General features: G+C 49.4%; 1 protein-coding gene across 3 annotated transcripts; it reads left to right on the top strand.

Moving 5' to 3' along the window:
- Positions 1 to 1,245: 1,245 nt before the first annotated feature.
- Positions 1,246 to 13,186, top strand: RHBDD2 (rhomboid domain containing 2). 3 transcript variants are annotated; one of them, XM_032431099.1, is made up of 6 exons: positions 1,429 to 1,518; positions 2,848 to 2,973; positions 3,086 to 3,239; positions 3,310 to 3,717; positions 9,486 to 9,636; positions 12,192 to 13,186. In XM_032431099.1, exons 4-6 carry the CDS (start codon positions 3,555 to 3,557, stop codon positions 12,547 to 12,549), a joined length of 672 nt encoding a protein of 223 aa, XP_032286990.1. In that variant the 5' UTR covers positions 1,429 to 1,518; positions 2,848 to 2,973; positions 3,086 to 3,239; positions 3,310 to 3,554; the 3' UTR covers positions 12,550 to 13,186. The 3 variants fall into 3 exon arrangements, with proteins under 3 accessions (XP_032286988.1, XP_032286989.1, XP_032286990.1); XM_032431098.1 differs by lacking the exon at positions 3,086 to 3,239 and having other exon boundaries at positions 1,267 to 1,518; XM_032431097.1 differs by lacking the exons at positions 2,848 to 2,973; positions 3,086 to 3,239 and having other exon boundaries at positions 1,246 to 1,518.
- The last annotated feature ends 236 nt before the right edge of the window (positions 13,187 to 13,422 follow it).

Below are 13,422 nucleotides of genomic sequence, written 5' to 3'. Positions count from 1 at the left end.
CCCGCCCACTGAGCCACCCAGGTGCCCTAACTCTAATTTTCTACATCCTTTTTCAGAGTGTGTGTCTAGAAGTAGTCCCAGATCTCCTGGAGCTGCAGGACTGGCACAGAGGAGCTGGGACCACCAACCCCTTCCTCTTTCCAGGGCCTGGACCTGGTTGCAGCAACCCCAGTTCCCATTGGCTGATTTTAGCAGCTCCGCCACACTCCTGATTCATATTTTGCTTCCTGTTGAGTAAACCTTAATTAATTTTTATGCTCACTGCTGCACCATGAGCAGCATGAGTTTAAAAACACCCAGTGTTCATTTAAATGTGTCCCGTTGCTTTATATTTATATCCGGAAAATCATATAGTTATATTTTAGTACTGAACACAGAGGATGGAAAGAATCTCAGGTTCCCTTTCTGAGGTCCATGGGAACACAGACACTGCCAGAACTTCGCAGTGGGCAGAGTAGGGACGAAGAATGGATATGAATTTCCAGCACAGAGAGCGAAGCATTGTTTAGTTTTCGGTGGTCAGCATGATTTCAAGTCAAATTTTCATACAGGTAGCAGTAGGCGGGATGGCAAAGGGAAATAGTTAAAGATGCAGAAAATCGGACCCTAGCAAACCGGATTCAAATCCTAATCCTACCACTTCCCCGCTTGTGACCTCGGGCAAGGTGCCTCGCCTCTTTAGGCATCTGGAATCAGGGAAAGAATATTCAGTTGTCTAAATAGCTGTACTCTGGAGACGCCGCTTGTCGGATTTGAAGTGCTGAAATACACCTTGAGTGTTAACGGGTTCTATTACATTCTAACGCTTCGGGCCTCATCTCCTGCCCCCTCCTCTCCAATCCAGCCACTGAAGGCTGCCTCGGCGGTAGTCCCAGCCAATTCCAGGCCCTAGCAGGGGGAGGATCTGAGTTCGAAATCCGTCTTTGCCATTCAACTGAATTACTCAGGGCCCTCCCCAGACCTCAGCTTCCTCATCGGCGTAATGGGGATAAGCACAGATAAGGCAGGTGCGTGCGCGTGCGTGCGAAAGGGCTCTGTAAACCGCAAGACACAGAATTCATTCGGTATCTGGAGCGGAGATGATGAAATCCAAACCCCCGCCCGGCAAGCGGTCCAAGCACGGCACTTGTGCGAGGCCCCAGCGTTGCACGCTAGAGGGCGCTGCTCCGACTCCCTGCGGCCTGCGCGACCGGATTGGGCAGCTCGGCGCGGGGCGGGGCCTCGGGGAGGCGGGGCTTCCGGCCGCCTCCGTCGCGGTTGCCAGGGGAGACAGCCGCAGGGAGGCGGAAGGAGCCGAGGATCAGCCTGCGCCGAGAAGGGGCGCAGGAGCAATGGCGGCCATGGAGGCCTCGGAGCCCGGGTGTCGGAGTTGGTCCTTGTGTCCCGAGGTGCCATCCGCCACCTTCTTCACCGCGCTGCTCTCGCTGCTGGTGTCCGGGCCCCGCCTGTTCCTGCTGCAGCCGCCCCTGGCGCCCTCGGGCCTCTCGCTGCGGTCCGAGGCCCTGCGCAACTGGCAAGGTGAGCAGGGGCGGGGCCGGGCCACGGGGGCCAGCCCTCTTCCTCCCACCTCGCCAGGCCCTGGGCTCCGGCCTCCTCGCGCCCGCGCCGTCGGGGCTCACCTCCAGCCACTCCGCCCGCACATCGTTCTCCCCGCCCGGAGCACCAGCCCCGTATCCCGCGTCTTTGTCCCTCCAGAGTCCCATCTTCGTCATCACTGTAATCCTTCCCTACCCGAATTCGTCCCCTTTCCCGGCGCCGCCCGTCTGGTCAAGGCCCCGCATCCATTCGCTAGCAAACCGGCTTCGTTCACCCAGGCTCGCTCCCCGAGGATTTTTCCTCTCCCTCTCCCCGTCACATACACACCGACGTTTGCTGGAGGGCCTAACTCCCCCCTCCCCTCGCCCCCTGGGAACAATGTTTCTCTCTCCATCAAGACACTTGAGCATCGTCTGTGGCTCCCCCTAGAAGCGTCCTGGCCTCTTTGGGGTTTAGAATTTCTTCTGCTTCCTCGTGTGCATCTTAACCCTGACTCTTGATTCCCAACTCCTGGGGGGGGGGGGGGGCGGAAGAGGAGGCATCTTGTGCCTTGGGAAAGGTGTTTGTATCATCTACGGCTGAGGAATTTTGCAGATCGATTCAATATAAACGTCCGCTCATGAGAGACAAACCTAGTCTCTGTCTCTTCCCCCTTCTTTTCTGGGGAGGAAAATGGGAAAATTGTATAGCTTTTGTTGTTTCGCAAAGCACACTCACGAGCATTAATCTTGATCCCATGACGTAGGCTTTATTATTCTCCATTATTTAGGTGAAACAGGCTTTAATGTGGGGGAGTCGCAGAGCTATCAAGTCATGCAATTGAGACAGCAACAGGTTTTTTTTTATTGTGTGTTGTTTTGGAACTGGAGCCTTGGGGGTGTCTAATACCCAAACCGTATAGAGTTGCTTCTAGAATCTTCACATTTATACTGGGAATTTCAGTTTGTACTTGGAATGATTGCAGCAAATAATGAAGTACTCTTGAGATGATGCAGCCTTATAGAGATGGCCTGAGGCATAAGGTTCATAGCCTGCCTCCCTGCTCAAACTGTTCCACCCGCCCTGGATACACAGAGCACATCCTTGTAGACAAATGCAAAATGTCAGTGTCAACGGAGCTCCCCTTACCCCCCTTTAGTTCACAGCTTCTCTGAGTGTGGGGTTCATGGGCATATCAAGCATTGCTCTACCTGTAAGGTTGGATACGCGCTTTCAAGGAAGACTTCTGAGTTCTCTATATAATTAGTGATAGTTTTATGATCTTTTTAGGTACAAAATAATTCATGGTCCCTTTTTTCTTCCTCTGAACAGCCACTATGGAAGGAGAGGTCAGGATTACAGCCGAGGAGACTGGCACAAAGAGTGTTAAGTGACACCCACTCAATCCACCCTGAAGCTGTTACAATTAATTAACCCTCAAACTGCCCGGTGAGATAGGTCAGTATTGAAACCTAAAAAAAAAAAAAAAGGATTCTAAAGCACATTACAAATTCAAAGACCATCCCATGCTAAAAAGTGTTATTTTTTTTTTCCCCCACGTGGAAGCTAGTCACGGACTTGCTCCAGGTCCGGGAAAGAGCAAGGATTGGATGTTCACAGCTCTCCTTTGAGTCTTGGGTCCTTCACTATTGCCTCCCCCTGCCTATTGTGGCTCCTGGCTGATTTTCGCTGGCCCTGACAGCCAGCTACTCCCCCTTTCCGAGGTGGGTTGTAACCTGGCTTGCCCTCCTTAGCGCCCCCACTGCCAAGCCTCTAACCCTGCTCCCTCTGCAGTTTACAGGCTGGTGACGTACATCTTTGTCTATGAGAATCCTGTCTCCCTGCTCTGCGGTGCTATTATCATCTGGCGTTTTGCTGGCAATTTCGAGAGAACCGTGGGCACCGTCCGCCACTGCTTCTTCACCGTGATCTTCGCCATCTTCTCTGCTATCATTTTCCTGTCGTTTGAAGCTGTGTCCTCGTTGTCGAAGCTGGGGGAGGTGGAGGATGCCAGAGGTTTCACCCCAGTGGCGTTTGCCATGCTGGGAGTCAACTCCGTCCGCTCTCGCATGCGGAGGGCCCTGGTCTTTGGCGTGGTCGTGCCCTCGATGCTGGTGCCGTGGCTCCTGCTGTGTGCCTCCTGGCTCATTCCCCAGACCTCCTTCCTCAGTAATGTCTGTGGACTTGGAATTGGGCTAGCGTGTATCCTTCCTGGAAAGCAGTTGGAGGGTGGTGACATGCCAAAGAGTGAACCAAGTTGGAGGGCCGCGGGGGGGGGGGGGGTCGCAGATAGAGCCATCAGCTCAGGTGGAGGTAATCTAGATTCTAACTTCAGCTTTGAAAACCATGGGGTCTTGGGTGGGTCACTTCCCTTCTCTAGGCCAGAATTTCCCCATCTGGAAATCAGCATAGCTAGCTATCTCCTCACGCCAGCTTAGCACTGCCAGTTTGAAATATTCTGATTTGGGGTTTTTTCCCTTGTAAACTGAGGTATAAACCTACATTTGGCTAATGATGAGAAGAGTTTTCATTGAAAGAATCTGAAATACCCATGAGTTCGAGATGTTCCATGAAAGGAAGAGGAAACAGGTTGGTTTGGTTTGGTTTGGTTTGGTTTAGTCTTTTTGTCAGAAAAAACTTTTTTTTAAAGATAGGCTCTTATGGGTGATTAGAAACTTAGGATAAGCCTTACATCACTTGTATAATATTCTGGCAGTGACAGGTGATGACGGGGGGGAGTTCTAAAATACAGTGTGGGTTACTTTTTTTTTTTAAGATTTTATTTATTTTAGAGATAGAGGGAGAGGGAGAGTGGGGGGAGGAGCAGAGGGAGAAGGACAAACAGACTCTGCTGAGCGAGGAGCCCAACGTGGGGCTCCATCGCACGACCCTGAGATTATGACCTGAGCTGAAATCAAGAGTTGGACACTTAACCGACTGAGCCACCCAGACACCCCTTTTCTTATTATATTAAAAAAAAATGTTTGTAAGTAATCTCTACACCCAACATGAGGATTGAACTTACAACCCCAAGATCAAGAGTTGTACACTCTACCGACTGAGCCAGCCAGGTGCCCCAATATGGGTTACTTTTTTTAAATATCAGAATTGGTAGTGTTGGATGTTGAATAGGGTACATTCATAAAATCTCTTTCAATCTGTGATTCTGTAAGCTATTAGGGTAGGTAGTGTGTAAATACACACATAGTTCATTTATCTTACTCTAAAATTTTAATTTTGTTAATTTTGAACCTGTTTTTTCTAATATATATATGAAATCTAAAGCTATGAACTCCTCTGTAGGCACTACTTTGGCTGTATCCCACACATTTTGATGTTGTATTTTCATTTTCATTTAGTCAGAAGTATTTTCTAATTTCCCTTTCTAAAATCCCTAATCCCTTGGGATTTCTTCTTTGATCCAAGGGTTATTTACAAATGAGTTTCTTAATTTCTAAATTTTTGGTGATTTTTCAGGTTTCCTTTTGTTGATGATTTCTAATTTCCTTTCATGTGGTCGGAGAACTTTCTTTTTAAGATTGTAGTCCTTTTAATTTGTTTTCTGGCCCAGCACTTGATAGATCTTGGTGAATGTTCCATGTGTACTTTAAAAGAATGGGCATTCTGCAGTTGGTGGGTATAGTGTTCAATGTCTGTCAGTTAGGTCAGGGTGTTGATGTGGTTCTAGCCTTCTATACAGTTATACTGTTCTATCAATTACTGAAAGGGGACTATTGAAATCTCCAACTAAAATTGTGGATTTGTCTATTTTTTCCTTTCAATTCTTGTCAGTTTTTGCTTCAAGTATTTTGAAGCTCTATTACTGGATGCATACACATTTAGGATTATTATGTCATCTTAATGAACTCACCTTTTATCCTTGTGAAATGACCATTTTAATCTCTGGTAATATTCTTTGCCCTGAAGTCTTTGTTTTCTGATATTACTATGTAGTTATTCTAGCTTTCTTTCTTAAAATTAGTATATACATGGTAGCTATTTTTCTGTCATTATATTTCTAATATGTTTGTGTCCTTATATTTAAAACATGTTTCGTGTAGAGAGCATGTAGTTGGGTCTCCAGTCTGACCATCTCTGCCTTTTAAATGGCATGTTTAGCTCATGTACATTTAGTATAATTGTTGATATGGTTGAGGTTAAGTCTTCCTGCCTGCTCTTTGTTTTCTCTTTGTCCCAAATGTTCTTTGTTCCTTTTTTCCTCTTTTCCTGACTTCAGTTGAGTATTTTTTAAAGATTTATTTATTTATTTATTTATTTATTTATTTATTTATTTGAGGTGGGGGAGGCACAGAGGGAGAGGGAGAGAGAAACTCAAGCAGACTCTGCATTGAGCACAGAGCCCGACACGGGGCTTGATCTCACGACTCTGAGATCAGACCTGAGCTGAAACCAAGAGTTGGATGCTTAACAGACTGAGCCACCCTGGTGCCCCTTCAGTATTTCATTTTTTTAAAGATGGGCTCTTATGGGTTTGCTCTATTTGCTGTTAACTATATCTCTTTGTCTTATTTCTTAGTGGTTGCTCTAGAGTTTACAATACACATTTTTAGTTTATCACAGACTACTTTTGGATAATTTACCACTTAGTATATAATTTAAGAATCTTACAGAATTGTATTTCTGTTTTTCTTCTTTCTATCCTTTGTGTTATTGTTGTCATACATTTTATTTCTGCTGCTGTCATAGGTGTTATAAACCTCATAGTACATTACTATTACTTCTGTTTAAACAGTCAATTATATATTTCTTAATTTTAAAAAAGCAACATTTACTCACATATTTACCATTTCTAATCCTCTTCATTCTTTTTTTTAAAGATTTTATTTATTTATTTGAGAGCAAGAAAGAGAGAGGACAGTGGGGGGGAGGGGCAGAGGCAGAAGCAGACTCCCCGTTGAGCAGGGAGCCCGATGCGGGGCTCAATCCTGACCCCGGGATCATGACCTGAGCCAAAGGCAGATGCTTAACCGACTGAGCCACCCAGGTGCCCCTCTAATTCTCTTCATTCTTTTGTGTGGATCATAGTTTCCATCTGGTATCATTTTCTTTTTGCCCAAAGAACCTCCCTTAACATTTCTTATACAGTGGGTACACTGGTGACAAATTCTTGGCTTTGCGTTCTTGAAAATGCCTTTATTTCACTAAATACAGAATTCTGGCCTTCTCTGATCTTCTTTCACTTTCAAGATGTCATTGCATTACTTCTGGTTTGTATTGTTTTCTCATGAGAAGTCAGTAATTCTTATTGTTTTCCTTATATAATTCATTGTCTTCCTCTGGCTCCTTTCACAATTTTTTATCATTCTTTTTCAGTTATTTAATTATCATGTGTCTTTGTGGTGATTTTCTTTAAGTTGACCTTGCTTGGAGTTGATCATTGGATCTTGGATCTGTGAGGTTAGAGTTTTCATTAAGTCTAAAAAAATTAGCATCACTATGTCTCCAGGGTTTTTTTGTATCCTATTTTCTTCTCTCCTTCGAGGGTACCAATTACACATATGTTAGACTACTTAGTATTGTTCAGTGGGTCTCTGAGGCTTGGTTTACTTTTTTTTTTTTTTAAGATTTTATTTATTTATTTGACAGAGAGAGACACAGCGAGAGAGGGAACACAAGCAGGGGGAGTGGGAGAGGGAGAAGCAGGCTTCCCGCTGAGCAGGGAGCCCGATACGGGGCTCGATCCCAGGACCCTCGGATCATGACCTGAGCTGAAGGCAGATGCTTAGTGACTGAGCCAGCCAGGCGCCCCGGCTTGGTTTATTTTTTAATTCTTTTAGCTTTTTTCCACTCTCCATTTCAGTTTGGATAGTTTCTGTTGCATTGCCTTCAAGTTCAGTGATCTCTTTTTCTTCGGTATATACTCTGCTGTTAAACCCATCCACTTAGTTTTTTATTTCTCGTGTTGTATATTTCAGCTCAAGAGGTTCTTTTTTTTTTTTTTTTTTTTGTAGTTTTCATTTCTGTATTGGGATTCTTTATCTGTTCCTTCATTGTGTTTGTGTTTTCCTTTAAACCCTTCATGTACTTAGATATTTGTGGTAGCTGTTTTAAAATACTTGTCTGTTGATACCATCTTCTCTATCATTTTTGGATCTGTTTTTGACTGATTTTCCTGCTGAGTATGGACCCGTTTTCTTCACATATCTCGTAATTTTTTAGTTTACACTAGACACTGCAAATGCTGTGTTATCGAGGGCTGAGTTGGTTGTTGGTTTTTGTTTTTGTTTTAACAAGTGTTGATTTTTTGTGTTTGTGTGTGATAAGTAGTTAATTTACTTGGCAAAGCATTACCTTTTTGGAGGTCTCCTCTGTATGCCCTAGGTGTTCAGTGAGGTCTCTTCACCCTATCTAGTTAGAACTCGAGCATGTCCCTGCCCTGTGTGAGCTCCAGGATAGTTGCTGTTCCCTCAGTAGCTGCTCTTTGCCTGGCATGAGGAGTCTCTGCCCGCGTGTGTGCACACTGGTGTTCAGCTAAAGACTCAGGTACGTTTCTGGAGCTCCTTCCCTGAGCAGCTCCCTCCTCTCTGTGACTCTGACCTGGAAATCCCAGGCACTTTTTCCTCTCTGAACTTTCTCTGTCTCTCCGGCTCAGCAAAACACACCATTCTCTGCTTGGAGTCCCCTTTAGATACCGTAGTTTGGAAAGTGCCTCCAGGCACTGGAAAGCCAGCTCAGTCTTGAGGCTCGCTTCATTTGTTTCCCTTGTCTTCAGTATCACAGCCTGGCACACAGTGTTTGCTGTCCAAAGTCTAAAGACAGTTGTGTAAAATATTGTGTCCCAGCTTACAGTTATCTATGGTGGGAGGACTAGTCTGGTACCATGACTTCTTCAGAGTCCGAAGCAGAACAGATGGTTAAGAGCGTTCTGAAGTCATCAGCCGGGACAACTTTTGACTTCCTCACAGCACTGGTTATCATTGGAAATCAGTCTTTGGAAATAATACTGCCCTCCCTGAAAGAACACAGAGGCATGCAGGGCCATTTTTGGTTATCACGGTGACCAGGCGCTACTGCCATTTGGTGGCCGGTGGCTGGGGACGCCGAATGTCCAATAATGAGTGGAAGAGTCTAGCCCAGCAAAGGCTTGTCTTGCCCAACTTGCCAGGAGCATTCCAGTGAAGAACACTGCCTCAGGAACAGCTCCCAGGGCCTCCTTACCTTCTCTCCACCACTACCCTCTTCTAGCTGCTGCTGCTTGCAATTTAGGGTTCAGCACGCACCTCACTTCCTAGGGAAAGCCTTCTCGGTCTCCCTACACTAGGTGAGGGTCCCCAGCCTGATCTTCCAGTGATCAACGTTTGCTTATCACCACTTCCTCTACCCCAGTTACTTCCTCCTTGTCTGGCACTCGTTCCTTAGTTCCTGGTGTATCACAGGTGCTCACTAGGTATTTGTCGAAGGGATGGATGGATGGATGGACGGACGGACGGACGAAAGCTGAATCTTTATGGCTGCCTCGGCAGTGGTGGGTTGACATAGGTCAGCCAGAGTGCCCTCAGATCACTTACTGGGGGTGGTGACCATGGGGGGGGAAGTGCTGCCAAAGAGGCCCACACGAGGCTCACTTGGTCACATGGAGGCAGGGTGCCTTCTATTTGGGGACAAAGGGACAAGAAGATGTCAGTCCCCACAGAGGGTATCGAGACAGCCTCCTGGCTCATCCCACCGCAGAGACACAGGCGTGTGCTGGTGTGATTGTAGCAGTTGGCATGGGACGGGTTGGCACAGGGCAGGCGAGGCGTCATCTGCCCTCCTCGACTGCTGGGCCGTGTTCCCTCTGAGGTGCAGGGCATAGAAACTCAAGCCTTGGTTTCCCCTGAGCTTCAGCTTATGGTAGAGCGAGTGCTAATCCCCCTGTGGAATAAATGTGGGAACCTGTGTTCTATGGGGAAGTGTTCGGCCCTCCTCCCTTGAGCCGTCTCCAGTTTTACTTAATACACCAACCTCAGATGGCCTCACCTACTGCTATTCCATCGACCTCTCAGAGCGAGTAGCACTGAAGCTCGACCAGAAGTTCCCCTTCAGCCTCATGAGGAGGATTTCGGTGTTCAAGTACATCTCAGGCTCTTCAGCCGAAAGAAGGGCAGCCCACAGCCGGAAGTAAGTTACAAAACTCTTAACACTTGTTCCAGGGCCCGTAGAGAGTGTGACTGGTTCAGTATCGCAGGAAAAAGGGATAGGGTATGTACAATCCCGGACCCAGAACGTCCACGCACAGATGTCTTCTGAGTGCTCTAGATCCTGCCCAGCTGCATCTGAAGTAGGGACTGAGCCGAAAGGGGGAAGGGAAGGCATCTGAAGTGCTCACGTATACCCCTGAGTGACTTGGGACAGACCGTGGGAGGGAATGGCCCCATCAAGTGTTGTTACCAGCCCTCAGTGCTGCCCAGCACCCTGTGCAGGTCCCCCTGGGCTCTGGCATGGAGCCCTGGTGCGAAGCAGGCAGTCCGCATGGCTGACTAGGTGGCTGGGACGTGAGACAGCGCAGGACCTGAGAGGTAGCGTTTTCTCGGCCACCCAGCAAGAGAAGGTAAGGTTTCGGGTCTTCCAGACCAGGCTCACTAACTCCATGGAAGGTGCTAGGCAAGCCGCCCAGGCTTACGTAGCTTCACTCCGTCCCATCAGAGAGGAGGCCCAAGGAGGACAGGAGTCTCTTTAGGTAACACAGGCAGGAGAGCCCCATCTAGAACTAGGGTCTCTTCTTCCAGGTCCTATTCACCCCCTTTCAGCTGTTTCCCCACTGCCGGCCTCTCTGTCCTTCCCTGGGTGCATCCATGCTGAGACTTCACCACATAGATTTTCTTTCCTTCAGGGTTCCCTCCAAAAGAAAGGACTTGTGTGAAGTTCAGGAGCTTTTACCTTCAACCAGCTGTGGAATAGAGTCCGAGCTCTGTGCTGGCCTGGACGCAGGGTTTCGGTTGAATTGGAAGCTGCTGTTTGTAGCTTATTTGAGGAGGCGGATGCCCCCCAGCCTTCACCAGCTCAGGGCCCTTTGACCATGTCTTTAAAGGCGGGGACATCAGGGGCGGGGGTGTTGGGGGGTACTGGGAAAACCAGAAATACACACTCACCCAATTTCAGGCAAGTGATCCCTGGGGTCTAAATATGTGGGAGACGATTGAAATTTAGTTAGGTGTATGAAGGCTTTTAGGCTTTTAATTGCTGTTCTCATAGATTCGAGAGGGGACTTCAGGGGTCCTTGGGTACAAGCTCGCACCCTGTGAAGTTGCCCCCTCTCAGACAGCTGAGGCTGGTTGCCTCGGCCTCCTGGCTGGGGGCTCATCTCCAAGGCAGCCCCTGACGAGAAAGTTCTTCCATGTGGAACAGCAGCTGCCTCGCTGTAACTGGGACACTTTGGTGCCAGGTCTGATTCTGTCTCATCATGACAGACAGATCTGGGGTCAGGGAGGTGGTGACCCTTCAGGTCCTTCCGTGTCCCTCACATGGCACGTATAGAATGCCTCATTATCCCGGCCTGCTACAGGCCCCCAGCACAGAACATGATGTCTCAGTTGGCCCGACGATGGGACACAGGTATTACAACATGCGTGTTGTTTTTGGCAGTTATACAGCGGTCTGGACACTTGCCTCCTGGAGGCTCTTGGCGAGCTTCCGATAATCCAGATTCTCTGCATTTCCAAGAATCCCAGAAGAAGTGAGATGTTAATGTTACGTGCTTTGTTCCTGTACTTAAGCAGCTGATTTGATGGGGTTTTTTTAAAAGCTTTATTTATTTTAGAGAGGGGTGGAGGGGGAGACGCAGAGGGAGAGAGAATCTCACGCAGACTCCCTGCTGAGCTTGAAGCCTGACGCAGGCTCGATCTCGCGCTCCTGAGATGACCTGAGTCGAAACCAAGAGTCAGACGCTCAACTGATTGAGCCACCCAGGTGCCCCCTTAAGCAGCTGATTTGTCAGGTCAGGTTTTAACTGAAACATGTATGGATTCGGTCCAGTCACCTACCACAAACACCAGTCGTATTCGCCATCGTTCTCCATATTTGAAACTCTGCGCAGAAGTTCAGAGGATAAAACCCTTGGGCTGTGTCTCCATTTGTGGTCCCAGCCACACGTGTCTGTGGCGGGCCGGGGTGGGGGGTCTTTCATCTCCAAGGGCGCAGCTCCGCACATCTGGCCTGTCGGTTCCTGCCGGCCAGGACTTTGAGCTGTGCGTCTTCACTCCCGAAGCCACAGGTAGAAAACCTCACAGCAGACAAGGCCTGGGCCCAAGCCCTGTGTTACCCCACTCGAGCCCTCCTGCCCCCCCCCCACAGAAGTTGGCCCATTCTCTTTGGGTAGCATCGCTGAGCCGGCCACAGACACAGTGACGGCTGCGATCCGGTCCCATCTCCATCTGGGGGACAAACTGCTGCGAGCGGTTATGCCTCAGGTGGCCTTAGTCGTGGGCCCCGTGTCCTTTCATCCTACAGGCTTACTGCGGGACTGTGAGTGGGCCCTCCCCTCTCGGGCATGTTTTCTGACCGGTTGAGCTTAACCTGTCTCCTCACTTGGTGCTTGGAGCTAGTTACAGAAAATGTCCAAAGCAGGTTGTCACACAAAGTGGTCCGGTGACCCCGAGCCTTTCTCACATCCAACGACTGCTGGGGGCCTGGGCGTTACCAGCTGAGTGACCATCTTCTCTCTTGTTCCGTTCCAGGCTGAACCCCGTGCCCGGCTCCTACCCCACACAGAGTGGCCACCCTCACCTGTCCCCAAGCCACCCTGTCGCCCAGATGCAGCACGCCAGTGGCCAGAAACTAGCCGCCTGGCCGGCTTGCGCTCCTGGCCACATGCCCAGCCTGCCTCCGTACCAGCCAGCTTCTGGCCTGTGTTACGTACAGAACCATTTTGGCACAACCCCCAACTCCTCCGGCGTCTACCCGGCTTCCGCGGGTGCCTCCCTGGGGGTCCAGCCCCCCGCCCCCCTCAACTGCCCTGGTACGGTGTATTCTGGGGCCCTGGCCACCCCAGTGGCTGCAGGCTCCAAGGAGTGCTCAAGGGTCCTGATACCCTGACAGGGAATTTCTAGGGAAGTTATCTCACATCTTGGCTTTCTGAAGAAGGTCCTCTGTGAGCCAAGCTAAGATTTTCTCAACAAAAAATTATTTATCGAACACCTCTATGTGCCAGGCTCTGTGTCGAGTATTTTGATATATATCCCTATTCCAGTCCTCATGACAACTATGTGAAGTGCAGTTTGTCGTCCTCAGTTTACAGACGCAGAGGGCGAGATGCTCTGTGATTAAGTCACGTAGTTCTGTAGCCGCCCCGCTGGGCTGCTTGGCCCCTGGCCCAGGGTGCCTCCCACCTGCCGCCCTGCCTCCCAAAGAACACCTGGGAGAAGAGCGCACTGGGGTGGTCAGTGGCTGCCAGGGGCTCGTTCTAGCTCTGCGTTTCCTTCCTGTCTTCGTGTGTGGTGCTCTTGGTTCTAGTGTCCGTGCGTCTATGTCTGCCCTTCGAGAGCTCCCAGCCCGTGCGCTCGGCAGTCCCGGGGCCCGTGTAGTGTTGCTCCCCTACAGTGACCCCCCCCCCCCCCCCGCCGCCAGCCTTCTGCCCCAGGAGCGGTGCGGTGGGCCATGGTGAACCGCAGCAGCATGCTGGTGGATCCATAGTGTTGATTATCTTTGTATAAAGAAACCGCCTCCAACCTGCTCATGGTGCGTGGTGTCTCTGTGGTCTGGCTGGGGCTAGAGAGGGCAGAGTTGGGACAGCAGCAGGGTGGGGTGTGATGGCGAAGACAAGTGGATCAGGTTGAACCAGGCAGACGACCTCCACCCAGTGGAGATCTGACACGGGGCGGGGGTGGGGGGTGTGGGGGGGTGGTTTGAGTGGCAAAGGAGCTGGGATAGCTGAAGGGGGAAACAGGAAGCTTGGACAACCCTGGGATT

This window comes from Phoca vitulina, unplaced genomic scaffold (assembly GCF_004348235.1).
Source record: "Phoca vitulina isolate PV1807 unplaced genomic scaffold, GSC_HSeal_1.0 scaffold45, whole genome shotgun sequence".
NCBI lineage: Eukaryota > Metazoa > Chordata > Mammalia > Carnivora > Phocidae > Phoca > Phoca vitulina.
This window is presented reverse-complemented; position numbering and strand designations above follow the sequence as displayed.

Bases quoted from the DNA above. Each gene is read 5' to 3' on its own strand.
- RHBDD2 (XM_032431097.1), top strand. From the start codon at position 1,332: ATGGCGGCCATGGAGGCCTCGGAGCCCGGGTGTCGGAGTTGGTCCTTG. The intron at 3,718-9,485 runs GTATCCTTCCTG...CACCAACCTCAG, and splicing joins ACTTGGAATTGGGCTAGCGT to ATGGCCTCACCTACTGCTAT. The intron at 9,637-12,191 runs GTAAGTTACAAA...GTTCCGTTCCAG, and splicing joins AGGGCAGCCCACAGCCGGAA to GCTGAACCCCGTGCCCGGCT.